Source organism: Camelus bactrianus, chromosome 9 (genome assembly GCF_048773025.1).
Source record: "Camelus bactrianus isolate YW-2024 breed Bactrian camel chromosome 9, ASM4877302v1, whole genome shotgun sequence".
In the NCBI taxonomy this organism is placed as follows: domain Eukaryota; kingdom Metazoa; phylum Chordata; class Mammalia; order Artiodactyla; family Camelidae; genus Camelus; species Camelus bactrianus.
In genome coordinates this window covers 19,719,201-19,746,755 of record NC_133547.1, presented here as the reverse complement: position 1 = coordinate 19,746,755, position 27,555 = coordinate 19,719,201, and the positions used below count along the sequence as shown (strand labels likewise).

General features: G+C 56.9%; 1 protein-coding gene and 1 long non-coding RNA gene across 2 annotated transcripts in view; one reads left to right on the top strand and one right to left on the bottom strand.

The window, feature by feature from the left end:
• The window catches only part of LOC123615367 (uncharacterized), a 26,969-nt gene extending 10,288 nt beyond the window's left edge, over positions 1-16,681 (bottom strand). The window contains exon 1 of the long non-coding RNA XR_012509060.1: positions 16,091-16,681. This is a non-coding gene — a long non-coding RNA (uncharacterized LOC123615367). The remainder of the gene's footprint in view (positions 1-16,090) is intronic.
• The window catches only part of VSTM2B (V-set and transmembrane domain containing 2B), a 26,438-nt gene continuing 14,257 nt past the window's right edge, over positions 15,375-27,555 (top strand). Inside the window, exons 1-4 of the mRNA XM_074369880.1 lie at positions 15,375-16,136; positions 16,694-16,878; positions 17,827-17,856; positions 19,125-19,605. Coding sequence (XP_074225981.1) covers positions 16,055-16,136; positions 16,694-16,878; positions 17,827-17,856; positions 19,125-19,605 — 778 coding nt within the window. The 5' untranslated portion in view covers positions 15,375-16,054. The remainder of the gene's footprint in view (positions 16,137-16,693; positions 16,879-17,826; positions 17,857-19,124; positions 19,606-27,555) is intronic.

Genomic DNA, 27,555 nt, shown 5'->3' with positions numbered 1-27,555 from the left:
CGAGGTGCCCAGAAAAGCCGGAGAGCCCACTGATTCTGAGCACCGGCTCAGATGCAGGTCAGCCAGCTGTGTGGCCTTGGGCAAGTTACTGGACCATCCTGAGTCTCAGCTTCTGCACCTGCAAAATGAGAACAGTAACAGCACACGCCTCTCGATGCTGTGACTGAGGTGGAGTTTACAGAGCACTGGGCACAGCAATGGGTTTAGAACAAACCCTCCATCTCTGGGGCTATGGTCAGTAGTGCGGGGAAACTGGGGACAGAGTACAGGGGGCCCAAGGAGCCCTGCCCTGCGGAGGGAGGTGGAGCTGGGCTGGACGGCACGGACGGACGGGACAGCACAGTGGGAGGAGCTACCCAGCCCCGGGAGCTGAGGGCGGAAGAGCCGGAAATCAATGCCACCACTGGAGCCCAGGCCGGGAACCCACCCCTCACCCTGACAGCTGTTTCCCACCCTTCTCCTTTCCACCCCTTGGAAGAGCCTCGAGCCCACTGGAGCCCTGGAGCTCAGGGCAGGTGGCAAAGGGGGTGCAAAATCCACAGCTGTCTCATCTGCTGCTCACATCCCCTGGGAGTGTGAGGCCAGTGAGAGGGGGGCCACCAGCACTTCAGGCACAGCCTTCAGCATCCCTTACCGGAGGCTCCGAGGGCCTCCCCTGCAGCCAGGGTCAGCTCCCCATCGGCAGGGCTCTGGGAGAAACAGGGGCTCGGGAGGAAGGGCTTCCTGAGGGCCCCACCTCCAACCTCACAGGCCCAAGACTCCCCGCAGGTCCTGGGCCAGAGCCAAGGCGCTTCCGTTGGCCCCTGGCTCCCCGAGACACAGCCGAGATTGTGCAGCCGCTGCAGGCACTGAGCCACAGCTGAGGGGACAAGGCCCAGCTGTTCCTGGAGACAAGCGGGCAGCCTTCTTCCAACATGAAAAGGGAACCTGTGTCCCCTGGGGGAAGGAGAGGAGCAGAAGGGAAGGGGCCGGGGAGGCCCAGAAAGGGCTGTAAACACCCCTCCTCGGGGTCCCCACGATGCCCTGGAGTGGCTCTGTGGGTCAAGAGGGGAAGGCAGCAGGGATCCTGAGCGAGCCTCCCAGCCCCGTCAGGGCCGCCAGCTCAGCCCTCACTGGGGCTGCCAAAGGGGGACAGACGAACTGCCAACAGGGTTGAAAGAGGAAAGGGTGAGCACACAAGCAAGGGCTTCTAGAAGGGGGCTCAGCTTAAGGTGAGCTTTATTGAAAACAGCCACAGCTTCTATTTGGTGAGTGATTTTTAACTGGGGATAAAGACCTGGACAGATGCAGCCAGGACCCTTCCAGTAGTAACTGACAGAAAACCGCGCTCCAACCGGAGTGTAAAAAGGATGGTAATGGCCACGGAATTGAGGAGGATGGGGGAGCACCTCCTCTCAGGCGTGGCTGCTCCCGAGGCACGCTGCAGACACAGGAGCAACGCCGTAGGATCAGCCCTCTGTGAATCAGCTCTGGCTTCTCCCTAGACGGGACAAAGGCGGCTCTGGCCACCCTCGCAGCTCACCATTCTGGGGACCGAGGAGTGCTGCCTTCTTGGTGACTCTGGCCAGGCTCCTCGTCATGACATGGCCATTATATCCAGCCAGGGCTCTGTGCATCCCTGGACCTCTGACTGTGGTCAAGAGCTAGGGTGTTCTGACTGGCAGGGTCTGAATCACATTTCCATCTCTGAAGCTGGGGAATGGGTCAGCTCCACTCACCTAGTAAGGATGAAATGGATGGGTGGGGGTTCTCTCCATATGGAATAAGCTGTAGCCTTTTTCCTTTAAGAATCAGCCATTGGCTGTAAATGTGAACTTCATGCCAGTATCACCCTTCCCTACATGGAGGGGAAGAGGTTGGATTGGGGTTGGGTACCACCTGTAAGAGTAGACAGAATAAGGCTAACATGCAGAGAAAAAGCCTAGAGAAAACAGACCAAACAAGAGTCCTGATAAATTCATTTGAGTCCCTGGATCAAGCTCTGCCTGAAATCCATTCCAGTTATAAGTCAGTACATTTCTTTTTTGTTTTAAGTGTGAATTGTTTTCCTGACACTTGCAACCAAAATGAAAGCATTTTAAATGCCTGCTCCTCCCACCTAGATTGTGAGCTCTGAGAGATCAGAAAACATATCTTCTCCATGTCTGTACACCCACCACGTGGCATGGGGTTGGCATGGGGTAGATGCATAAAGAGTACTTGTTGACTGACGGAGTAAATATTAATAATGATAATGACGATGAAGTTTCTTTTCTCACTGCCCTCTGCAAACCCTTAGCATTTGTAGAGCGTGTTCATCTACTAAATTGCAGCATCTTCCGCGGCCCCCACAACATCTCTGGGACTCAGGCGGGGCAGCTGGCCTGGCCCCTATTCTACGAGAAGAAGGAGAGCTGAAGAAATCACCCAGCTCTCATTCCATAGGGATTGTCATTTGTTGTGTGCTGATTAAGACGTCTTTGAAAGGCCCATCCATGTTACTAGAGAGCCATCTCTTGGACAGGTGGGGTCTGTGCCTCGACAGAGGGTATCCCCTCTCCAGAGTCTCCGTACAGAGCTGCTGATGCGTGCAGGCACCCCCTGACGTGGGGCTCCTGCAAAGCAAGGCAGGCAAAGCCTCGGACATGGTTTAAGAGTGAGATGGAAGTCCTTAGCTCCCATTTTAATTTAACAAGCCCAATTTTATAAATAAGAGTGAATTTTCCCAGGCTATTATTTCTAATTATGCATTTACATCAATTCACATTATGCGGTTGATGAAATGTTAATACCAAAGGCAATTTTCTGCTGACGGGTGGCGTGGAGAAGAGCTTTCTTCACATTACAAGTCAATATTTTTGGAAATAATTACCCAGTTGCTCACCAGAGTCTGCACTGAACTAACCCAGTAAGCTGCATCTACACAGTCCCCAACTTGAGATGTGAAGAGGGGAAATCCCCCGATGGGAAAGGAGGAGAACAAGGACAGGGAGGCTGAGCCAGGGGCCCGGGGCAGCTCCGGCTGCTGGCCCCTGCGGGCAGAACAGGCTTCCCTCAGCTCCACTGGGGACCAGGGCTGAACACCTTGACTATGTTACTAAATCACTCCAGAATGCAGACTTTTCATCTGCATCATGGGAATAATAGTAACTCTCTTCATTCATTTATTTGTTCAAGAAGTATTTACTGCAGATCTCGTCTCTGTTGGTACTCAATAAATGGTAAGAATGAGGAAGGAAAGAAGGAAACACACTGGACATCCTGACAGACCAGGCTAGGAGGGTACCTCTCAGTCCTGAGTGACCACATATCCCAGGACTGACAGAGCCTGAAGGGAAAGAGCCAGAGGACCACCCTTCAGCACAGAGACCCGGCAACTTCATAGTTTCTCTCATGATGGAGGCTAGCGCTAGGTGCCCGGGCTGTGGGAGACCTCAGCCTGGTCCAGGGACGGCCAGGCCAGTCGCTGAGACAGAGACGACCACCAGATTTGTAGCAGACCAGGCTTACGGAGGTAAGTCATGAGCCTCAGGTGGACACAGTGAGGGTCCTTTGTGACATCTACGTGGAAGCTCACAAAGACAAAGGACCACCTCCACCCGGGGCCAGAGAAGAGGGCCTGGGAACAAGTTGCGAGGACTCCAACTCAGAAGCTTGGCAAAGATGACCAGCCTCCAAGGACACTGGTGGGGGCAGGGGGCAGAGCAGCGGGAGGGCAGCCAGGAGAGAGCATCACAAAAGCCAAGGGAGTCAGTGCTCCAGGGAGCAGAGCACGACCAGCCACGTGGAATGTGCTAGAAGGTCCAGATAAGGACTAAACAGTGTCCCTGACACTGCAGAACTTCGAGGCACTGAGGCAGCTCGTTGGGAGCCTCTGCAGTGAGGGAAAGGGGTGGGGCCGTGCTAAGAAGGACTGCGCAGTGAGGACACAGACACAGAGCTGCCCTCAAGGACGGAAAGGGAGAGGCTGGCCTCTGCGGGCCTTGCAGGAAGGCCCAGGAAGGGGACAGGCCGTCTGCCCTCCCCAGCTCGAGACCCTCCATCCCAGGAGCAGGGGACAAAGCAGGCAGTTCACGGCCTATGGGCCAAGCTCCTCTGTTCTGTGTGTGAGCCCAGCTTCCCCATCTGTAAAAGGGACAGGAATTCTTGACACAGGGCTGCTGGGAGGGCAAGACAAGAGCGCAGAGCCTGACAGGCACCAGCTGCACCTCCCACCCCTCCGAGGCAACACACGGACACCTCCCTGCTGCCGGCACCACCCAGACCGTCTCTGGGCTCAAATGCCCCAGCACAGGTCAGAGACCTAAGGGCTGAAAAAAGAAAAAAGCCAGATGCAAGAACAGCATCCTCACCTGAACTTGAAATGGACAGAAAACTCAGGTGAGTCTGAAAAAGCTATGGGAACCGTACCTAACAGATACCTCAAGTCTCTCAAGTGTCCCCACCGCTGGCACGAGGGTGCTGCTCAATCCTGTGTCGGTGTCTCCACGGGTTCCAGAGAGAGGGCGGGGCCACACCCAGAGTGCCTTGCCCAGGGGGCCACAACTGGAACAGGTGATGTGGCAAACTGGACCCCTAGGGCCAGATCTAGCCTGCCAACCCCGTAGGGTTCATTTCTGTAATGGAACCGACATTTGAAAAATAGATTGTTCATAAAAACCTGGATTTCCAGCTTCATCTGAAACACTGGCCATCAGGCCACACAGGGTCTGCATGGAGCAGTGCCCACCCCAGGTTCCCTGGCCCAGGTTCTCCCCAGCACCTCTGGGACCAGCCGCGTCACCCTGCCCCGCAGGCCCAAGAGTCCACATGCTGGGCCTCAGGGCTCCAAGAGAGATGTGGGACTCTGCACCAAGGGGAGAGGGAGCACCCATGCTGGGTGGGCAGGTGGGCGCTCCTCTGGCCACCCCAGGGCTGTCCACAGTCCCCATCCACTCTCTCCCCTGAGAGCAGCCAGGCAGGAGAAGGAACAGTCCAGAGGAACGGGGAGGAAGAGAGGTTGGCTCAGATCTGCAGTCCCAGGAGAGCGAAGAGCCATCAGAAAGAGGAGGAGGGAAGAAAGGAATAAGAGAGAGTCAGGGAGGGAGGGAAAGAGGAGAGGGAGAGGAGGAGGTGAGGGTGGGCGGACGACCAGGATGGGGGTGGTCTCCTGCTTCCTGTTCTCCGGTCACCTGGCCCCAACTTGCCTCCCCACCTTTGTGTGTCCCACACCAGCCTGCACTCACACTGCACATGCACACACACTGGGCGTATGCACAGTTTACACACACCTATGCTCACACCAGCTGTCGCTCATCCATGCAAACAAACACTGCCTGGGTGCGCGCGCACACACACACACACACACACACACACACATCCTCCTGCACATAAGCACACGCAGCATGCATCCACCACCGCTGTCCTGAGAGCATAGTCCTGGGGCTCCAGCGCCTGGAAGACGGGTTAGGGTCGGAGGCCAGGACCCCCTGGAGCGTTGCGGAGCCTGCACCAGACTGTCTGGCGGGGAGAGGCTGCAGGATGCGAGAGAAAGCCTACAAGCGACAGGCCTGGCAATGCGGAAGGAGGGTGTGGGGTGCCCACCCGCCCGGTCTGGAGGCAGGTGTGGGGAGAGCCATGTCCCTTCATCACCTCCCTTCCCAGGTTCACTCAGGGGAACTCTGTCACTCTCCTTACCATGGAGCACCCCCCAGCTCTGTCACCCTGCACAGCTGTACCACAGCCAGCCCCTCCCTCCACTCCACTGGCCACCCTTGTGTCCCTCCACCCACCCTCAGCTGAGTGGGCTCTGGAAGCCACAGCTGCACGCGGGAGCCCTCCTACCTCGGAGAAGGGCCCCAGTGGGTACTGCTGCGCTCCCGTGGGGCCAGACCGCCCCCATTCCTCCTCCCCCATGCCTGCTCCTCTTTGTCTAGGCCTGACTTTCCCTCACGGGCCATACACACAGCAGGTGCTCACTAAATGCTTGCCAGGCTGGCTGAATCTCCAAACACCACCCCTCTAAGTGCTGCAAGACAAAATCAAAACCCGACACCTATACTCCACCCCAGAATGAGCAGGACAGGGAGGGCAGGGGCTGAGCCAGAGAGCAGAGGGAGGGGAATGCGGGCCAGTGTGGCCGGGGCCTGGGGTTTCCTCAGCCTCAGGCCTCTTCCCGAACGGAGAATCTCATTCAATCAACAGTTTGGTTTTTTGGGGTTTTGTTTTTTGGAAAGGGAAAAATGATATTTTGAAACATTACTATGAAAAATTAATTTAGATCTGAAGCATCAAAGACATTTTGCAAACAAAACCAGGGCATTTTGTGGCTGGCCACTGAGTGAATTTAGAGCCCCAGGCACCCAGGCCCAGCCAACAGTCCCCACGGGAGCAGCAGCTGCACCCACCAGAAACTGCTCTCCTGGCGGAAAGAGGGGCCTGACTCCAGAGCCCAGGGGGACAAGACAGTAATCACACACGTGCGAAGCCATGGCAGCCCCTGGCTCCCCAGGCAGGGTGACCTTTTGTCAACTTGGGACGGGAACACAAATCTACCCACCATCACTCTGGCTCGGCCTTGATTGGATCAAACTCCCACTGGAAAACGAGGGGGAAGGCAATAAAACCTCCAGAATTGATATTAAACCACTGACATTTCACAAACCGAGTGGCACTGGCAGCTGCCAGTCTAACGGCAGGAGGACCTCTAAAGGGGCAAGTCAGGCGTGAAGGTCACAGCCGTGCCGAGAAGCCGCTCCCAGCCCAGGCATCAGCACCGAGGGGGGCCTAGATGGCCAGGATGGGAGCCCCTGCATGGCGGACCTGTCCCTTCCGGGCCCTGTCCATGTGTTCGCCCAGGTGCCCCCAAGAGGGGGAGACGGGCTGACCTCCAGAGCCTCCCAGACCAGATGCTCTGTGGCTCTGAAGCCAAAGATGATGTTGAATTCAAAGCTTGTGCCTGTCTCTTACTGAGCCTCCTGCAGCCCAGCAGTGGGGAGGGGCCACCGTCCAGTACGAAACCACAAAAGACACAGGTCCTTCGGAAACAGCCTGGGTCTGAAACTTACCAGGAGCCATGCAATTGCCTGGGCCTCCCGCCACATGCCAGGCAAAGCGTCCAGGCAAGGTTTTTTCCCTGCAGATAACCTCACTTAGGCAGGAGCAGGAAGGCAGGTTGAAATACGGTGCTGCAGGAACCCAGGCACCTGTCCCCGCCACTACAGTGAGCCCTCCCAGGCTCTGCCAACCCCAGGCACAGATCTTCGTGTGCTGGCCTTGAGGGGCAAGCAAGGAGCTCTGTCCAGAGATCAGGGAGCCCAGGAAGCCACTCCAAAGGCGGCAGATCCCGCCACTTCTTCTCATCGCCCCCATGCCCCTGGCAGACGTCACTGACCCATGACAGCTGAACCCAGCTGTGTCTCACCGTCCTCCTCAACCCAGAGCCCCACAGTCACAACCAGCAAGTCACAGGAGTCAGCCTGTGAGATGAAAGCAGGTCTGGCCTTCCTGAATTGAGAGCTTAACCCAAGCACGAGGGCTGTTCCAGGTGCAGGACAGCCAAACACATGGGAGGAAGAGACCACGAGGAAGGCATCTAGCCATGCCTCTGGGTCCGAGGAGGCCCCACGTCAGGGACCACCTCACATGCTGCCAAGCATTCGGAGATGCACAGTAAATGCGAGTTGTTCTGCCTCATGCGGGGCCCCTGGCGGGGTGACAGTCACAGCGCTGGGGGGAGGCTGGGGAGTATGCTCCCTCACCCCAGGGACAGACATGGGGGGAGAGCATCTGGCCAGCTGGAATCGGCCAGAAGAGGAGGGTGGACAGGCAGCTGAGCAAGCCCAGGGCTGCCATGGCAGGACCATAGGGGGCTGTGAAACAGGACTCCACTCAGCATCCCAAACCCAGACTTGGCACTTCCAGGTGGGGCCAGAGTGAGCCTTCCCCCGGGCCTTCACCTCAGCCCAGGACGGTGGCAGCGGAACGAGAGTCCTGCTGTTTCCCCTCACCCTTCAGAGCCAATCACGAGGAGCGGCACCAAGTCCAGCAGCACTTCGGCCTGCGGGGAGGGGGAGCCATCCAGTGGCCAGGAGCCTCCTGTGGGTCACCGTGCTTCCCACCGGTCCCAGGGCCCCCACAGGGAGGCTCTGGGCAGAAACTTCTAGGTGGTGGCCCAGAAAGACGTGGAAGGATGCCAAAACCTTAGGGTCCCGGAAATGGAGCCCTCTGTTAGCCTGACTGGCATTTCCTGAGTGGCTCCTGGGACCCAGAAATGCAGGGGATACAGGACTGTGATCATCGGTCCCGTGTGACAATTCACAAAGCTACTTCCTGGACATCAGCTCATCTGACCCCACAGCAGCTCCAGCAGGTGGGGGTCCCAGTGCCCCATGACAGCGGGGCTGAGGCTCAGCTCAGCATGGTGGAGAGACCCAGTCAAGATCCCCGGCTTCCACCACTCCATCGCTGCTTCGGTAGCCTCAGAGCGTCGTGCCTACCTTATGTGGTTCCCGGACCACATAATGCCGACTCTTCAGAAGGCTGGCTGGTCACAGACACCGGGAGGTCACCATAGACACCTCTGACCCCCAAAAGCATCTCCCCTGGAACCATCAAACAACCATCTCGCTGAGGAAGAGATGCTCGTGGGTCCAGAGAAAGGATGGGAGCCGGAGCCCTGGGCCCTGGCTGGCCCCTGGTCATTATTAGCCAGCTCCGCTTTTTCCAATCACCAGCCCCACCATGAAGGTGAAGAACGCACACAGGGAAATAACAGAGTTTTATCTCAAATAGATCGATCCACTCAGATCCGTCTGGCCCCAGCCTCTTAATTCTCCATAATGTCAAAGCAATTTTTGGTTAAGTATACAGACTGTCCTCTACTAAATTAAACTAATAGATCTAGTGGGAAATAAAACCCCAAGTGTATTGAGAATATTAAAAAAAAAAACTCTCCATGAGTCTGTAAGATTTACTTTGGCAAATGATTATACACATAACACACAGAGGCTGTAATAAAATCCATTAGGGGACACTCAGCTCTACTGATAACCTCCCCCTAATAACGCCATACCTCCGCAAGCACCCAGGCTCCAGGACAGCCAGTCAAGACCCTGAAATTCCCCATCCTACATCCTTCTGACACCCAAGGCAGCTAGATACGCACTTTAAAATGTGGGCTGTTGCTGTTAGTACTAAGCTAAGCCATCTACCCCAAACACTGTCTTAAAATCAACCCTCCCACTCACCCTCTGCAATCAGCCCAGTACCCTTTTTACAGATAGGAAAACTGAGGTTCCAAGAGGCCAAGGCAAGACCAGAATCTGAATCAAAGCCCACATGGCTCTGCAGCCCTAGACACCACCTTGCTCTGCTTTCTTTTGCTTTGCATCTGGCTTAATTTTCCATTGAGCCACGGATAGCCCAGGCCATCGGGCAAGATGTTGCTCTGATGATGCTCGTCAGAGATGGCATCTAAAGGATACCACCTACTGTTCCTGCCAACCCTGGCACTCTAGCACCTCTGGGCACCTCCATGGAAGCGGGGAAGAGAGCAGACAGGGCAGGAATTAGAACCCCATTTTGCAGTTGGGGAACCTGAGGGTTGAGGGCTTCCCCAACCAAACCCAGAGGTCCAAGGCACCCCCAGCAGGCCGAGGACCCAGGAAGGACAGGCCGCCCTGAAACCCTCACACCTTCCTTGTGCCTGGTGTGTGCTGTTGGTCAGAGCCAGCTCTCACGTGCAAGGGGAGTGGAGAGCAGAGAATGGTGAGAGGTGAGGATTCGTCGAAAGGCCCTCCTCAGAGCCGTCTCCAGACAAAGAGGGTCTGTGGCAACCACCCTGCACCTGCTCCCAATTCCCAGCCCTTGCCCCTCCACAGGGCCGCCAGTTTCCCTGCTCCCACTTCACCTCACGCTGCCATCAGGGTCAGACCTCCTGTTTGTCATCTTCAAGCCCAAAGCCTTAGCCTGCCTGTCCCTCAACTCCAATGACCCTGTCACACTGGACTCTTCTCTTTGTCCCCAGGGCTCCTGCCTCCTACCCTTGTACAGGTAGTTACTCACTCGGGATGTTGATGTCCCCAAACCCTGTCCCACCAGAATCAGTCAAAATCCTGCTCTGCACTCAGGGCTGAGGAGTTCAGGAATTCTTCCCAGGTGGGACCCACCTGCCACCGCCCTGAAGGTCCCCTGCCAGGGCTGGGGTCACTCTGTGCTTGATTTGTGTCCCCAGTGGGCTCTGAGTCCCAGTCTTCGAGGCACAGAAATCCATCCTGTGGCTACAAGGACCCGTGTGCCCTCACTTCCTGCCCTGCCTCCCAGCCCTCCCTGAGCCCCTCACTCACCACGCTCTGCTGTCTTCCACCCACCACCCCCCCTTACCCTACCCTTGGCCTTGGCACCTGCTATTCCTTCTGACTGCAGCACTCTTCCTCTCCCAGGTCTTTGCCTGGCTGATGCTTCACACCTTCCCTGACCCCCGGGACTCCCACCCCGTGTCCGTGTGCGTGAGTACGCCCGTGTGCGGGCTGCGGGCTGCACGTTCCTCATCACTGGCTGACATGCTCAGGCTTAGCTTTTGTTTCCTCTTTGCACGTGTGTCTCTGCCCCCTTCTGGGCTGAAATGCAGATTCCCTGCGGGCAGGATGCTGTGGGTTCCCCAGCATCAGGCACACCATAAAGTTAGTGCCCCCAGATATGGGAGTGATGAGGGTCTCAGGACATGCTGGCTGAATAAATTTTTAGGTGAAACAGGCTCTGCCTGGAGTTTCTCCCCCTTATTCCGTCTCTCTAGACAGCCCCCAAGCCCAGTCAATCCTGGGCAAACAAATGGCCCCAGGCTCAGGGGACCCAGCATGGTGATAACGACACAGCAGTGATGGGTCAGACCTGTGGGCCTGACAGCTCTGGGTCCCCAGCTGCTGCTGACACAGCACAGGCTGACTGCAAGCCGGGCCCACTTTGCTGAGTGCACACGGCCAGGGGACAGGCCTCCCTCCCTCACAGCCGTGTGGCCTGTGAGAGCAGAACCCTCTCCTGCCTCTGTGGGGGCTGGAGCCCCACTGTCCTCCTCCCACATGTTAGGGGCACTCAGTCATCAGTTCCCTCCCATCATCCAGGACAGAGACCACCAGGGCCCAGAGAGGGCCACGCCCCCACCCACCGCCCCACATCTGAAGCAGCTGACCTGAGACACGCCCTTGGAGGGGAGTCTTCCTGGAGCTGGACTTCAGGCCTTTTATCCCTTGACACTGACAGCAAATGAATGACTAAATTGGCCAAAAGTAAAAGTCTCCATAAATCTGATTTTTCCTTTAAGCTGTAGGGTACACAGAGTGTAGCCAGGATTATTGATAGAAAAGTTTATGGATGGGCTGCATCTTAAGATCAAAATACATTACCCCAAATCAGTGTTGCTGTACGTGGTACGGAGGGGACAGGAAGGTCAGCTGAGGCAAGAATATTGAAACCAAAATTCCAAGACCTGAACATTAAAATAAATTTTGAAAGGGAGTTCCAGGAAAAACGTTTACTTAGGGCTGTAATTTAAGAGTGCTTTCTGGAGAGGCTGGGCAGTCTTTTTAAAAAGTGCTTTTGAAGTGTCTTTGAGAGTCCAGTGAATTCATCCACAAAATGGTATTGACAAGCGCTGCATACCTCGACTCACAGTGCGATCAGAACAGCATGTGATGATAGCAGGCGTGAGGGAGAGAGCGGAGGGGCACAAGCAAGCCCCCAGGCACACCCAAGCCGGTGGGTCAGATGGACCGAGTGCCTGCTGGTCACGTTACAGGGGGGTTCACCTCCAGGTCCTTGTACATAGTGACCCACCCCAGGCATTTCAGAGCTTGTGAATGGAGAGAGGGAGGGAAAAACCTGGCAGCCCAAAGGGTGCCTGTCACTACCTATCGATGAGCACTCAGGAGACACAACAGTTCTAAAATGCTCTTAACGAGTCCATCAATGGGAGATGGGTTTCATTTCATACAGCCAACATTCCCTCTAAACAGGGCATCTCTGTGGAAGCCCAAAGGACACTGGTAGTTGGTAGGGCTGAGGAGCTGTGTCCCCAGAGGGTAGTTGTCCTTTGGGGAAGCAGCATACACACTCCATCACAGATGCCTTCTTCAGAGCTTCCAAATGAGACCATGTCCCACCATGACGCAGTGAGAAGAAACTAGCAAAAGGCAGGCCAGCCAGGCATGAGCAAGGACTGGTGGGGGTAGGGGCTGCTGCCTGGGTTCAGCTCACTGAAACTGGCCAAAGGGCTCAGTCAAAGAGGCAGGAGTCCCTGCCCTGCCCACCAGGAAAGCCAGGAAAGAAGAGGCAAAGCCCCCTTCCCCACACTCCCAACACTGCTCCTGGCTCCCACTGTCACAAAGCCCCAAGCGTGGGTCAGGCCCAGCTGGACTTAAAAGACACAGGGAAGAAAGATGCAGCTGTGGCCTCGCAGCCTACGGGACAGGACAGAAGAGCAAACAGACCCTTCCAACCACAGAGCTGCTGTGATTTCCTACTGAAAACTGGGGAAGACGTTGCACCAGGCTGCCATCAGTCAAGGGCAGAGGGGCCTCACTCTCTACACCAACTCCAGGTACAGTGACAAGAGTCTCACCTGGAGTAGGGAAAATTGGGGTGTTTTAGTTAAGAATTAGGGCCCCAGAATAAGACAGACCTGGGTTGAAGCCTTACTTGGCTGCGTGATCTCGGGCTAGTTCCTTAAGCTCTCTGAGCTTCAGCCAACACATCTCTAAAACGAGATGAAATCACAATGCCTACCCCGCAGGGATAGGTACCCACCGTTACAGAGGTTAAAGGAGCTCATTCATTCACTCCACAAATGTTTACTGACCATCTGCTCCATGCCAGACCCTGTTCTATGTACTGGAGATATGTCAGTGAACAAAGCAGCCAAAGAAGCGCCATTAAATGGAATCTACAGACCACAAACAAGAAACTATAAACAAGGATATTGGACCATACGTTGGAAGGAGTTCAGTGCTAAGGAAAGAAGAAAAAGAAGAGCAGAATGAGAGGCTGGGAGTGTGCGGGCTGGGGCGGGGGTGGAGTGCAGATTACAATATTAAAATGGTGGTCCCAGTGGACCTCACTGAATTCTTAGCTAAAATCAGAAGAACATGATAGAGTTAGTGAACTAGGTATCTGGGGAAGGATCAACTCCCAGTCAGGTGATACAGTTGGTGCAAAGGCCCTGGGGTGGGAGCACACTCTGTGCCTGACATTGTGAGAAGTGTGGCCAGAAGAGTGTGATCAGGAAAAAGGCAGAAAACATGAGATGAGGACAGAGCAAGGTGGAGGGGGTGGGAGGCAGATGGTTTGACCTTGTCAGCCATTGCAAGGCCACTGGTGTTTTTCCTGAATGAAAAGGGAACCACTGCAGGGTTTTGAGCAGGGGAAGAGTAATCTGATTTCTGTTTGAGAAGGATTGCTCAGTTGTCATGCTGGAAAGTGCGTAGCCAGTGCCTGGTAAGTGAAAAGTATGTGAAAAAGAATAGCTATTAATTCTTATTAATAATAGCACCAACTCAGGTGGTGGGCAAGAAATACCTTAACCCACAAGGTGGTACAAGTTTAGAAGATTCATAAACCTTAAAGATAATCAAGGTGTAGGAATCCCTCTAGCTGCAGGAATCCTCCCCATGCGCATCCCTAATCACTGGCCAGGCCATCCATCTCTGCCTGGATGTGGTATCAGGACAGGAGATTGCTGCCTCTCTAGGCTGGCCACTCCACAGTAGGCTGGCGCTTGCCATCATAACCCTGCTTAGAATCAGCCCCCAAATGAATCCGCTTTCCTAGAATCTGTGTAGTACAGTGCAAGTCTGCCCCCTCCCTTCAGAAGCTGAGGACAGCAGTGGGGCCCTGCAGGGTTTTACATTCAGCGATCCAAGGCAGTTTCTAAAAGAAACTGGGATTATTAAGGGGAAGCAGGGGAGGGCGGGAGGGATGAAATGACAGAGGCAGCTGGTAACTGCCTTCTTGGGGCACCTGGAGAGAAACTGTAGGAAGCAGAGGAAGGCCACAGGCCTTCCTTCCCTCCTGGCCAGAGACCTTGGCAAACAAGGGCTCAATAATGAGCAAGAGTGGCCTGAGTGGGTGGGAATGACTCCTTGGCTGCAGATGAGGATGCTGAAACCCAGGTCCAGGAGGGGTAAACGGCTCTGCCCAAGGGCACCCACCTGGTAAGGACAAAGCTTAAAAAGGGCCTCTATCTTCTTCCCCCTGAGCACGCTAGACCCAGTCAGCTGCTGGGAAGTATTCCCCCTGTCAGCTTCCTTCTCCGCAGCTCTTGGGGAATCCTCTGGAGGTGCCTGGGAGAGGCTAGTGAGTAGGGATAGCAGACACGTGAATTCACACGGGTCCTCTCCCCTCAACCTTAGGTCAGAGCTAAGAGGTAGGGGCCGGCGGACAGGGACAGAGATACTGAAATCCACTGACTGAGGTATCCCGTGGGGAAGGGAGGCAAGAGAGATCCAAGCCGAGGGGTGGGGCTCGACCAAACGAGTGTGTGCCCTTCCAAACCACAAGCCTGCCCCCACGTTTCCCTTTGGGGACCAGACTGCACTCCCGCAGAGGGCTGGGGAGGGGGAAGCCTCCGGGAGAAGGCTGTGAGAGAGGTACAGGGATGCGGGGAGATGTGGGCTCCGGGATGCGGCTGTGGACCCGACCTTTGCCTCCTGCCGCTTCGGGATTCCCCCTTGCACCAGGTAAAGCGAGGGCCACGACCGTGAAGAACGAGTAGGGATGCAGAGGCCAGCGAACATGGTGCGGGAACCCCCCCTCCCCCGGAAACCTCCGGGGCCTTGAGTCGTGCCGGGCGCTCCCAACCCACCCACCCCCACCCCTGCCGCCTCTGCCGTCACTCACGGCTGCTGCTCGCTGGCTCGCTCTTGCGCTCTCCGCGCCACCGGCACCTGCTCGCCCGGCGCTCTGCGCTCACTTCTTGCTCGCACACTGCAGACTCACGGCGTTGCCGCCGTCACCCGTCCTCGTCCCCGGCCCAGCACAGCGCTCCGCCCTTCTCCCGGGCCCACGGCGCCCACCCACCCGCCATGGCCTGGGCCTGGGACAAAGAGCGGTGCAGCTTTTTGCCCAAAACGGGGTAAGAAGTTGAGGGCGGGGGTCTGCAGAAAAGGCCTCGGGACGCACGGGGCGCAGGGACAAGCGGCCGTCTCGGGCGATGGAGATTGGGAAGAAGCCAGGGAGAGTTTAGGTGGGAGGACCCCCAACCAAAGCGGGTGCGGGGCGGGGCTGTGCTCCAACCAGAAAGACTGTGTTCCCTCCAAGCGACCGGGGAAGGGGGGGGGGGGCGCTCCGGGGCGGAGGCGGTACCGGCAGTGGAAGAGAAGAGAAGGGAAGGGGAGGGAGGGCGGGGGTGATGCAGCGGTGGAGGCGGCACAGTGCCCAGCCACTGACCGCCCCCTCCTTTTCCCCTTCCCCTCCCTTCCCTTCCCCCTCTCTCTGCCTCTCTCCGGCTCTGGGGTCTGCCACACCGGACCCGCTCTCCCCGCGCTGCGCTGGGTCGGACGCCAGGTCTGCGCGCCGCGGCTGAGCGCCCACTCGCCTTGCGGAAAGAGCCGCGAAGGGACCGGCGGAGGCGGCGGCGGGAGAGCTAGGAGGCAGCCAGAGGAGGTGGCAGTCGGGAGCCAAATCAGAAGGAGACCGGGAGGCAGAAGCTCACGAATCCCAGGCGCGCACTCTCTTGGCCCAGGATGGGTCCCGGCGCGGCCCAACCCCTGACCGGCCCGCCGGACAGAGACTGAATTGCAGGTCCCCGTCGTCCTGTGGACGGCCGTACAGAGGGGAGCACAGACCGATCACCAGTAGCCTCCCGGCGGGACCTCGCGTTCTGCGCACCCCGTGCAGCGCCCCCCGCCGGAACCGCGCCGGGCAAGCCGGCGAGGGAGCGGGGCTGATTGGCGGCCGCCGGCGGCCGGGGGAGGGGGCGCCGCGCGGGGCCATGGCAGGCTCGGAGGCGTCCTAGCCCGAGCCCGAGGCGGATCCGAGCCCGTGCTGCCGCCACAGCCACCTCTCTGTGCCCGGGCCCCCGCCGCCGCCGCGCCCCCTGCGGGAGATGGAACAGAGGAACCGGCTCGGCGCCCTCGGATACCTGCCGCCGTTGTTGCTGCACGCCCTGCTGCTCTTCGTGGCCGACGGTGAGCGCGGGAACTTTGCTGCCTCGGGGGGCTCGGGAGGTCCTTGCCGGGTCTGCCAGAGCCAGCCTGCCCGGGTCGCCACGAAGGAGGAGGAAGAGAAGGGGAAGGCTTCACGGTCTCCAGCAATCCCGGTGTGCAGCCCCGGCCCGCAGGGGTAGGGGATGGAGAGAGGCGAAGGGTCGCCGCAGCCGTGGCGCCCGCGCCCGGGTCACTCGGAGCCAGACCTGGGCTCCAGCTGCGGACAGGCTGCTTGCGGGGCGCGGGAGTCGGCGCCCCCCAGCCTGGCTCTGGTAGTGCGGCCAGGCGCGGGGGAGAAGCGTTTAAGCCACCCCTGCTGCCCTTCCCGATCCGGAGGGAAGCAAGCAGCCTGCAGCGGTAGCCGGTCTCTGCTGCGGCCCGGCAGCTGCTCGACCGAACTTTGCCAACGCCTGGGCCACGCGAGTAGCTGGGGGGTGGGAAACACAAGGCCAGCGAGCCGGGGACCGACCGTCTCGCCTCGGGCTGCCCCAGGCCCCCGCCCCACAGCTGATCACGCCTCTCTCTTCCCCCGCCCCCAGCTACATTTACCGAAGTCCCCAAAGATGTGACAGTACGGGAGGGAGACGACATCGAAATGCCCTGCGCATTCCGGGCTAGCGGAGCCACCTCGTATTCTCTGGAAATTCAGTGGTGGTACCTCAAGGAGCCCCCCCGGGAGCTGCTGCACGAGCTGGCGCTCAGCGTGCCCAGCGCCCGGAGCAAGGTAACCGGCCGCCCACGCGGCGCCAGCTTTCACCCCGCTAGGGCCGGGGCGGCTGGGGTTACCCCAGCGAGGAAAGCAGGGCGCCGCCCTGTGGTGCAGCCCATTTCCTACCCGCCCCATCCCCACAGCACAACTGTTACCCTTAAGCCTAGTTAATTCATTCCTTCTCCAGATACCTCCCCCAACTCCACGGCTAGCCTCTAAGAAGCCACACCTCATCCAGTTCGCCTGCTCTTGCTGGCTGCGTGCCCATAGGCTAATGGGTGCTGCATATTGAAAGAAGACCACTTGCTGGGGCCGGGCTTTCCCTGCCCTCTGCCGCTCTGAGGTCCTCAGGGCACAGGGCCAAGGAGTTAAGCTCCTCTGGGCTGGGTTCCAGAAGCCGGCAAAGCACCGGATACATATTACCTCCAGCCCCCACAAGATCAGAGGGACTGCCCCCACTGCCCTTCTGCCTCTTAAACCAGTTTCTAGTGCGGGGGCACGCACACACACAAACACACACACCACCGACCTACCCTCTACCCAGAGTCCCATCCTCAGTTACTGCTCACGTCTCCCACTGGATTCTGTCCAGATACACCGGCCCCTCCATCCAGCTTTTCAAGGGGCTTAGAGAAGTATGGCAGGGAATGAGGATGCGCTGCGGGGGGGAGATGGGCCTTTCTTCCCACCCTGGTGGCAATCCAGCCTCCCCTCTTTGGCTGGCAGGTGTGCTAGGGCATCCACTCCTTGGCCGGGCGCCATGCCAGCTCCAAGCCCATCTTCCTTCTGGGTAAAACTCCTGAAAACCCTGATGTCCTTCGGGCCCGCAGCTGTGGCCTCATCCCGAGCGGTTTCGAGTCCCAGCCCACCAGCAGAGGGTCCTCTTATGGGAGGCGCATGTGAGTTCCCTAAGACTGAAGGCCGACAGTCTAATGTCTCTCTCTCTCCCTCTTTGCATTTTAGGTAACAAATAAGGATGCAACTAAAATCAGCGTAAGTGTAAGCCCAGCGCGGGCCGCGGGAGACCCCTTCTGGCCGCTTTTCGCCCCGCAGCTTCCTCCCTTTTAGAAAGGCTCAGCGGCCCTGCGGTGTAGGGCCCTGCTCACAGCATTGCGTTGTCGGCTGCTTGGCCTGTTGGGGCGCCATCTGTCGCTGGTAGCGGATCTGGTTCTTTTTTGTGTAAATCAAGGGTCCCAGGCTTGAATCTCCTTCCTCCGCTGTACGCTCAGCTGTAAAACTCTTCTTCGGGACCGCACGTTCCAGCCCCTTGCCCTAGCCATGACCCATACTCAGAATTGTGGCCCCTACTCCCGCCCCTCACACACCTGGCACCCAAGTGGTGCCCTCCTCTGCAGCCCTCTCCTCGCCTGGGTTGCAGGTCACCTTGCCGGTTGCAGGCTGGTTGCAGGGGAGGGGGGAGAGACTTGCCAGGTTGCCAGAAGGTCAGGGAGATGTGCCCAAGCTTTCCAGGAAAACCAGGGCCTCCTCCTATCCTGGGTTCAGAGCTGAGGGTTCCCTGGGAGCTTGGTGAGGGCCACAAAGCCGCTGCTCTCCCGCATCTCCACCAGGCTTCAGGGGAGGTGTGCTTCATCAGGAGCTTCAGGCTGCCGAGGAGAGGCAGGTTCCTAAGTAGCAGGACCCAGGGGGTCCGTCAGCAGCCTCTACATTTCCTGCTCCTTGGGAATGTGGAGGGTTAGCTGTGGTCTGAGGGCTGGGAAGCCTTCCTTTCAACACCACCCGGCCCTCCAAAATCTAGAATAAAGAAACGTTAGTGTGAGTAGATGTGGAGGGCCGGACGTAAGGCCATGCCTCAGAGCCCATGTGGTCAGATGTGGTGCGCTGCTGTGGGAAAGACATGGAAGGTTAGTGTCTAAAGGCTGAGCCTGAGGTTCTCCCAGGTGCCAGAGGGAGGAAGGAGGGGTAGGTTCTGCGGTTCTGAAGGGAAAGCTATGGGCAGTCACAAAGGTAGTTTTGTGTGGGCAGGGGGAGCAACCTGAGACACTCTGTTAAGATATCGGGGAGCTGCAGACACGATGCAATGGGCAGGGTCACCCAAGGTCCACTTAGAGTTGAGAGCTCTATGCCACTGGGGAGACATGGTGGTGGAGGGGGGAGGAAAACTGAATCGTGATGATGGGCAGAACCGGGTCTGAAAAGTGTTGGGGTGCTGCGGCCTGGGGGCGCCCTGGGGGGCTGGCCGGGAGAGCGAGCTGTGGACCTGCCCATTCCGGCCTCTGACCCCAACGCTCGCTCTCTTGCAGACCGTGCGCGTCCAGGGCAATGACATCTCGCACCGGCTGCGGCTGTCCGCCGTGCGGCGGCAAGACGAGGGCGTGTACGAGTGCCGCGTGTCGGACTACAGCGACGACGACACGCAGGAACACAAGGCCCAGGCGCTGCTGCGCGTGCTCTCCCGCTTTGCGCCGCCCAACATGCAGGCCGCCGAGGCCGTGTCCCACATTCAGAGCAGCGGCCCGCGTCGCCACGGCCCAGCCAGCGCCGCCAACGCCAACAACGCGGGCGCCACCGGCGCCGCGGGCCGCGCCACCTCCGAGCCCAGCCGCGGAGACAAGAGCCCGCCTCCCGGGAGCCCTCCCTCCGCCCCGGGTCCCAGCGTCCGCGAGGCCGCCGCCGCCTCCGCGGCCCACGCAGCCACCACCACCGTCGCGGCCGCGGCCGCGGCCTCATCAGCGTCGCCGCCACCCCGGGAGGCGGTCCTTCTGCGCCAGAGGCACGGCTCGGGTAAGGGCGGCGCCGACAGGGGCGGGCTCGCGCGGGGGTGGTGCTCGCCGGAGGGGCGGCTCGGCTCGGGTCATTTGCGGATGCGGAGTCGTTGGTGTTCAATCTGGGTGCGCCTGGAGCGCGTTTTCCGCAGCCTCACTTCTGCCCTCTTCTTGTCTTTGCTGTTGGCTGCTTGGAGCATTCGTTACATGTATGTTGAATGTCGGAGCTGTCCAGCCCGCAACTTCCTGGTACACACGGGCTGGAGTCTGGGGAGCCCTCTTGAGTATGAGGGCTGCACTCCGACGGCGGTGGTCCTGCTTTTCTCCTGAAGCCCTTGGCGCCTAAATGATGGATATAGCACCCAGTCTAGAGTGGAGGGAGCTGGTTACAGCTCAAGACCTTCCAAGTCGGGATTCTGCCTGACTGAATTAAGAGTCAGATTTTGTCCACGCCAGCTTGAGTGGGCCTGGCTGTGCAGGCTCTGTTCTCTGGCTAACCAGCCTGATCCTAGGAACAGGCTCTGCGATAAATCTCCACTCCAGTCTCCTTTAGGCCCTTACTGAGTGGGTGGGGATGGAGCCCTTCCATTGTTAGGAGGGCACCCAGAGGTTAAGGCCTGCTATCCTAAGGAGCTGAGAGGGTGAGGGAGAAGGGGAGAGAGGAGCAGGGGAGAAGGGAGTCAGAGAACAGAAGGTCAGGACCATAGGCTGACGGCAGGGCAGGCAGCTCTGGGGCAGGAGGGGCTGCTTAGCCATGGTGGGGTTTTATGGAGGATGCTAGAGCCTACTGACCAAGGTGTCACTCTGCCCGAGGCATTCCCCACTCCCAGCACCCACTCAAAGCTGGGCCTCAGAGATGAGCTCAGCCCCAGTGCTCACTCCCTGGGTCTGATTTTAGGCAGGCCACTCTGACTCGGTCTTGTCTGATGCATAGTCCCTCAGAGAGCATCCCTGCCGGCCTTGCAGCATGGGAGGCTGGGTTCTGGGACAGTTGCATGTAGCACCCCCCTCCCATGGAGGGGGGCAGGGTGTTGAAGCACACTTTCATGGCATTCTCATGGTTCTCCAAGTGCAGACCACCTGCTACCAGCATCAGGGCTTGTCAAGGATGCAGGCTCCTGGGCTCTCCTGCTGAATCCAAGGTGACAGACATCCTAGCCTCCCTCCCTGGCTGATTCTTAAGCTTTCAAACATCTGCATCAGTTCAGTTGTTTCTCACTCAGTTATACTCCCTGTGGGAGCTTCTCCATGTGGCTCAGGCTGCTGGCTAGATCTGGAGGCCCCATCTCTCTTGGACTCCACACAGCTACCCACAGGACCTTCCCCCAGGGTCGGCTGGGAACCTGTGGAGGGCCTCTCCCCAAACAGCCCTAGGCTTCCCCACCTGACTTGAAACTTTCAAGATAACACCAGCTGCTGGGAAAAACCACAAAATGCAGAGGTTTAACATGATTCAAATGTATTATTTCTGGTTCACATCGCTAGTGGAGGGCCAGGGTGGGGGGTGCTGTTCCATGCAGTCATTCAGGGACTCAGGTTGACAAAAACTCTACCATCTTCAACAGGTGGCTTCCAAGGTCGCTCTGGGTATCAACAGTTAGCCCACAGACAAGGGAAGAGAGAATGGAAGCAGCCCTTCTCAGCATAGTTCCCTGAGAGAACCAAGCATAATGCTCTAAGGCACACATTACATATGATGAACTGACTTCTTGTGCATTTAGAATAGGTCTAAGTGTCTGTCATTCTTGGAAGATTGAAAAAAAATAGCCACTCAGAATAATTTGGTAAGGCTTAATTCTCTCAGAGAAAAGCTGATATGGAGAATGGCAAGGGAGGTTTTTAAAGCCCGGGCCTGGAAATGGTAAATATTACTTCCACCCTCATCCATTGGCCAGAACTCTGTCAAGTCGTCCAACAGACGCAAGGCAGGCTGGAAAGTATAGTTCTCAGCTTGGCACCTGTTTTCCAACCTCATCTCTTCAGGGTGGAAGAGGATCATGAATCATAAGCCTAGCACACAGTAGGTGTACTAGAAAAGCACTAATTGACTTGCAGAGTGATTGGCTTTGCTGATGCTGACTGTGAGGAAAACACCCTTCTGCCCCATCCCTTTGGGGCACTAGCAACTGTGTGTCCCAGGCTGGAGCATTCGTATGGGATGTTCCATAGACTGTGAGTAGAGTGGCAAAGCAGAGGATTTGGCAGGCCAGAGGCCCAGATAGGAGTTGTGCCTACACCAGTTACTGGCTGTGTGACTTTAGACAAGTGGCTTAACATCTCTGAAAGTATTTCTTTGAGAAATACTTCAGTAATCCCTAACCTCAGAGGGAACTCAGAATGGAAACCGCTGTTTAAAGTTTATTATTATCACCATGGCCATTATCTGCTCCGGCCAAAGAAGAAAGGGATAAAGCTGAGTGGCTGGTGGTTGGAGGCCAAGCTGTGGACAGCCTTGAATGCCAAGTGGAGCAACAGGGACCATTAAAGGCTTTGGTGAAGGAAGCACCATGTGAAAAGAGACCTTGTTAGTAAACTTGATAGTGCTCACAAAAATGTTAATGAGGCCAAGCTCACGAGCTCATTCCTGCTTGAATCTCCCTCTCCCCGTGGCCAGAGCCTGATCCTCCGAGCCTAACCAAGGCTGAGCTGACTTTGCTGGCCAGAGCTGGTCAGATCACTAATCTCTGGGTTTGGCCACAGGGTGGCTCCAGTGCAACTCATCGCTATAGCGGAGAACCCAGCCGAGGAAGGTGGCGCCAATAGTGTCCTTCTTTCTAGAAGATCTGGAGGTCCTCAGGTCAGCCCAGCCGCTCTGATGGCACAGAGCCCAGGGCCTCCCAGCAGGTGGTGCCTTGGGCACTTGCCAGCCACAGGGCAGCATGTTAATGCCACGTAGATCAGAGTAGCAGCCCAGGCAGGGGGCTCCTCTGCCCTCCCGGGAGTGGGAAGTAGTGTTCATTTCCCTCCAGAGAGCACAATCAGCTGCGCCCCCTGCAGGACTGGCAGGGAAGTGCAGCTAAGATAGGGGTACGGTAGGGATAGGGCCCCTAAGATGTCTGTTGCCTCCAAACCCTTGCTTACTCCTGAACAGAAACAGGAACAGGCCAGAAACCATGTAGACATGTCTCAGAAAGAACCCTAAGTTTCTCTCCAGCTCCTGTTTGGAAGGCCAGAAAGCCTGTGTCCTCCAGTCTCCAACTGAAGCTCTTGGGAGAGTCACTGTGCCATGGGCCCCCTGTGTCCCACTCTGGGCATGGAGAAGTGAGTTAGGTGACCCTAATCCAAACCTGCCTGAATGGCTTGATCCCAAAGAGGGACCATGCCACCTTAAAGTGTCCCTTCTTGCCTCACCATGCAAGGCCACCAAGGCCGTGGCTGTTGATGGGATGAAGACAGCAGACTGTGTTTTGGGTGGCAGGCATGAGTGACCTTTCTGCGGGATGGTGTCACTGAGCAGCGCTTGGTCCTGCCCAGCCTCCCTGAGATGACGCAGCCCGGCCGATCACTCAGAGCCACCAGCAGCTGTGAGTCAGAGAGGGAGCTCGAGGCGGCGACCTCAGGCTTGGACTCCCCCCACTCATAGTTCTTGGCAGCTTAGAGGGGAGGGGACGAGGAAGGACTGTTGCCACTTGGTTACCAGGCAAGGGTGTTTGCAGAGCGTAGCAGTGAGAGGGCTGGCACAGCAGATGGCACATTCAAACCGGGCCATGGAGGAGAGGTGACAAGAGCATTTTTAAATGTGTGGACAAGGTTAGGGCAGCCAAGGATGAGAACTGGTCCCCGGGGCTAGTAGCAGGAGAGCCATTAGCACCTTTGGCCGTAAGGGGAGGGAGGAATTAGCAGAACCCAGAGAGGTTAGCTGGATGGCGAGGCCTCCCTGCAAGGAGCTGAGGCCTTGGGAGATGGACCCAGATGACCCACAGTGACCCAGCAAGGACATCACTGTCCTCCTGCCCTGCAGTCCCCTGTCAGGGCCTCCCATTGGCCATATCCTCCTGGGAGCTGGGGGCAAGGGTGCCCAGGTGATGCAGCCTGTAGCAGCCAGTCTGCAGGGGCTCAGAGCAGAGTGGAGAAAGGTGGAGGGTAGATCTGAGGGGACAAAGGGAATAACTCAGCTCTCAGTGGAAGGAAGATGAATTCCACTCCACCCCAACTCCAGGACAAACCCAGCACTGAGTTTCTAATTAAAGAGGACATCAAAGGCCTGGTTGGAGTGGACACACTGGCTGTTTCAGATTGGCAACCTCAGAGATGATCCCAACTCACCTCCCAGGACAGTGTCTCATTCAGTGATTGCTTCTGGAAGAAAGTCAGAAGAAAGAAAGCAACACTGTCTTGCTCCGTTTTTTAAGCGAGAGGTTTTTAATGCCAGGGAAGGGCTGGGGGGACTTACTCGAAACTTTATCCTCTGGCGACAGCACACCTGGGCCAGAAAAGCCTTCCTGTGCCTCGTATGTGCCCAAGGTAGCCAAATACATATTTGCACTAAAAGTTTATGTGCAAAAACTCATTCATTTCACGTCTCATTTGTCAAGAGACATTTGGATATTTGTGCTTAAAAATAACATGCGCTGGGTAAGCACAGCAGGGCCAGCACAGGAGACTGGGCTCTGTCTTAGCCATGTTTGTAAATCTGGCTCCTGATTAATCTGAACACTGACCTATTTTTCATAAATACTTTTTTGCTGGTTGCCATTTCTAGAAGCAAAAAAAAAAAAGGGGGGGGGGGAGAGAGAAAACAAAACAGAGTATCTTCCAGACAAACCCTTCTAACTGGAAAGGTGCCACCGTGAAGCCAAGTGAGGCCTCAATCAAATACGGTTTGCAACTGAATGGCTTGTATGTTGGCAAGAAGTTCCCCTCTGCAGGGACCTGGGGATCAAATCTGTGTTGTGTGAACCTTTAATTAGCCTCGGGGCTCCGGCTCCCAGAAGAGCCGCCCTGGCCCCTACAGAGAGCCGACTGCATGTGGCAAACTGCTGCCTGGTGCCCACACAAAACTGGCTCTCAATATTTGAATTAATAATGAGAGAAAGACAGCCAAGGCCATAGGTGTGATGGCTTTAGAGAGACTGTTACTGCTGGGAGCCATCAGGGCGAGCATCCTTGGGTGTTGCCATGGCAACTGTAAACCACGACCAAAGTGGGCTGTGGACAAGGTGAAGGCACTCACTCTCCACCCATGCCCCTGCTGGATGATGAAGCTGGTGGAAATGGCGCCACATGGGCAGGGGAGCATCTCCATGCCATGGGGAAGTGGGGAGGGTCTCCAGCTCGGCCAGCAGAGCCAGGCAGCCGTCACCTGGTCTCCCATCTCCCCAGACCCACAAGGACCCAAAAACTATCACTTTAAATGAACAACCCACTCTTCCCTCAAGCTCTGGTGTAACACGAGGATCATAATTAAAGAGAAAATAAATCTGGCAAAAGTTGTCCCAGAGAAGAGAGAGTGAGGCTCACAGAGCATCCTGAAAGAGAAAATTTTAAAGGGTTTTATAGAGGAAATGGCTGAGCCTCACAGCTGGCAGGAGACGCCCGCATCAGTGGCAAACGTGTGATTTTTAACTACGTGGAGTCCTCTCCTTCATCAGCCAGTCACGTGGTTGCATGAGCAGGAACCGAGGGTGGCAGCCACAGACTCAGCTCAGGGCGTCAAGGGCCCGGGGAGCTCCAGGACAAAGCTGCCTGTGTCAGTGGGAGTCCCTAGGGCAGACAGCCCTAACCCACCTGAGGCAGTCAGAGGACGCCTCCTGTGGGCAGTGTGGAAGAGGTGCCTGGGGTTTTGCCCTCCTGCTCAGCTCAGTCCTGGGAAAGTTTCTGGAGGCTTCTCCTTACCTCCCCACCCCATGCCCCGTGGATTGAGAAAATCACACCAAATGGAGGGACCTATGTCCATCACTGCCCCGTGCCCCATGGATCGAGAAAATCACACCAAATGGAGGGACCTATGAGTCAGCTCACTGTACAGCTGTTCTCGCAGCATCAGGGAGACCTCAAATTAAGGATGAAGCAGCTGTACCCTGGACTGTAATGATGATAAATGGTAATTCTTGCCTTTCACTGAGCACTTAGTAGACACCACACACGTCTCACTGGCTTCCCTCCTTTCTGCAGTTCCCCATGACTCCTCCTGCCCCTCTTCATCAACAGTCCCCTCCTCGGAGCCCAGACCCTTTCCCCAGCTGGGTGGCAGCCCCACGACATGAAGAGCGGAGAGCTAGCCTTTCTAAATGTCACTGGGAGCTGAACCCACCAAGGAGCTTCTCATTAAATACTCCAGGCGCACATCTTTAAAAGCTCTGGATATTAAGGATTCCCCAAGCATCCGTGGGAATAAATGAGGTCAAGTGCTTTGGTGATACCGTATTGATTACTTCTACCGCATGTGGACAGAGGCAGGGGCTTGGCCATGGTCTCAAGCCCTGAGCCTTATGGAAGATGCCGACTTGGTTTTCAGACACCTTTGCAGCACAGGGGGTGTCATCTTTTCGATTCTCCCATGCTCTGTGACTGTTACCAGGTATCCCTCGGAAACTCATATCCAAAGCAGTGAGAAGCCCCGCTTTGTCTTATGTGAGGGTTGCAGGGAGGTTGAAGATGACAAGCAAACAGGCCTGGCCCCTGCAACTGCCGTTCCCTGACTTTTCCTCATAAAGGATGACAGGCCTCGTTCCCTGGGGTGGGGCTTCTGGGGAAGACAGTGGCTTTTGTGTTCTCGGGAAGGTGTGCTGTAAATATGGGACGGATTACCCAGTTTGGCCTCCTCTGAATAGAGGGCCGTGGAAGGGGCTGCTGGCGGTGCTGGGTGGCCGTGGGGCAGGGACCCTTGGGAGGGAGGCCTTGAGAAGCCTTGTCCCTGCACTGGCGCTCCTGGGTGAGGCTATTTCTGAAACAGATTGGTTGTTTGTTCCATCATTACTGCTCTCCAGGCTGAAATATCAAAGCTACTTTGGACTGGCTTCTGGTCTTTATGGTTCAAGGAATGTGTTTGGGGTGGGGGGGCGTTGTCTGTATAAAGTAGAGCCTAACTATTTCAAAAGCTTTTTCTCCACCCCCCATCCACCCGCTCACCCACGCCCAGGGGCTCTGCCCCATCCAGCTCAGGAGTGGCTATCCTGCCGGTGGCTGCCATGGGGGGACAGACCACTGAGGTCTGTGAAGGCCAGTTGTAAACAGGGCACATCCTGAGGGCGAGGCTGTGCATGCCTCGGGGCCAAGGCAGCATCAGTCCTCTCTTAAAGGATCTGCCCATTATGGTGGAAGAGACAGAACAAACCTGAGCCAGGCTGACGACACTTCAGCAGGGAGTTTTACTCACCACCTTTCCAACCGTTTTCTCCTTCCTGCTGACATTTCAGATGCTCCTTGCTGCACAGCTGGCTGGCTGGTTGGTAAGCCAGGGTGTGAATGCCAACAAATTTCCCTATTTCTGGGCCCCGCATAGCTCCAGCCACCCAGAAGTCTCAGTCCATGCCTTACTCTCTCACCCTTTATAAGGACCATGCTTCTCATTTTCCACGCACTTGGATTCGAGTTCTGATCCATCACTTCTTGCCCCCCAACACGCGAGCTCCCGCATCTGTCATCATCTGGGTGGCACTGTGCCCATGGCAGAGGGCGAGGGGCAGGATTAGAGGAGATAATCCACAGAAAGAGGAGCTCAGCACAGGGTCTGGCTCCCAGAAAATGCTCAGTGGATGCTGGCTCTTACACCGGCATTGTTCGTGGGAGTGGCACCGCCTGCCCAGGGTCATGTCACGAGGCCTGGGGACTGGACAGGGTGCTTTGAGACGTCCTCGGAGACGTTCTCCCTCCACGCCTTCTCCGTGTGCTGGGAGCCTCATGGGGCTAAAGTGAGAGAGGGAGCTGATGACACTTCAGAACAGAAAGTGCACTCAGACTGCAAATGGCTCGGCTTGGTGGCGAGGTGCTATTTTGGTCCTTTCTCTCTCCGTGCCATTTGGAGGGG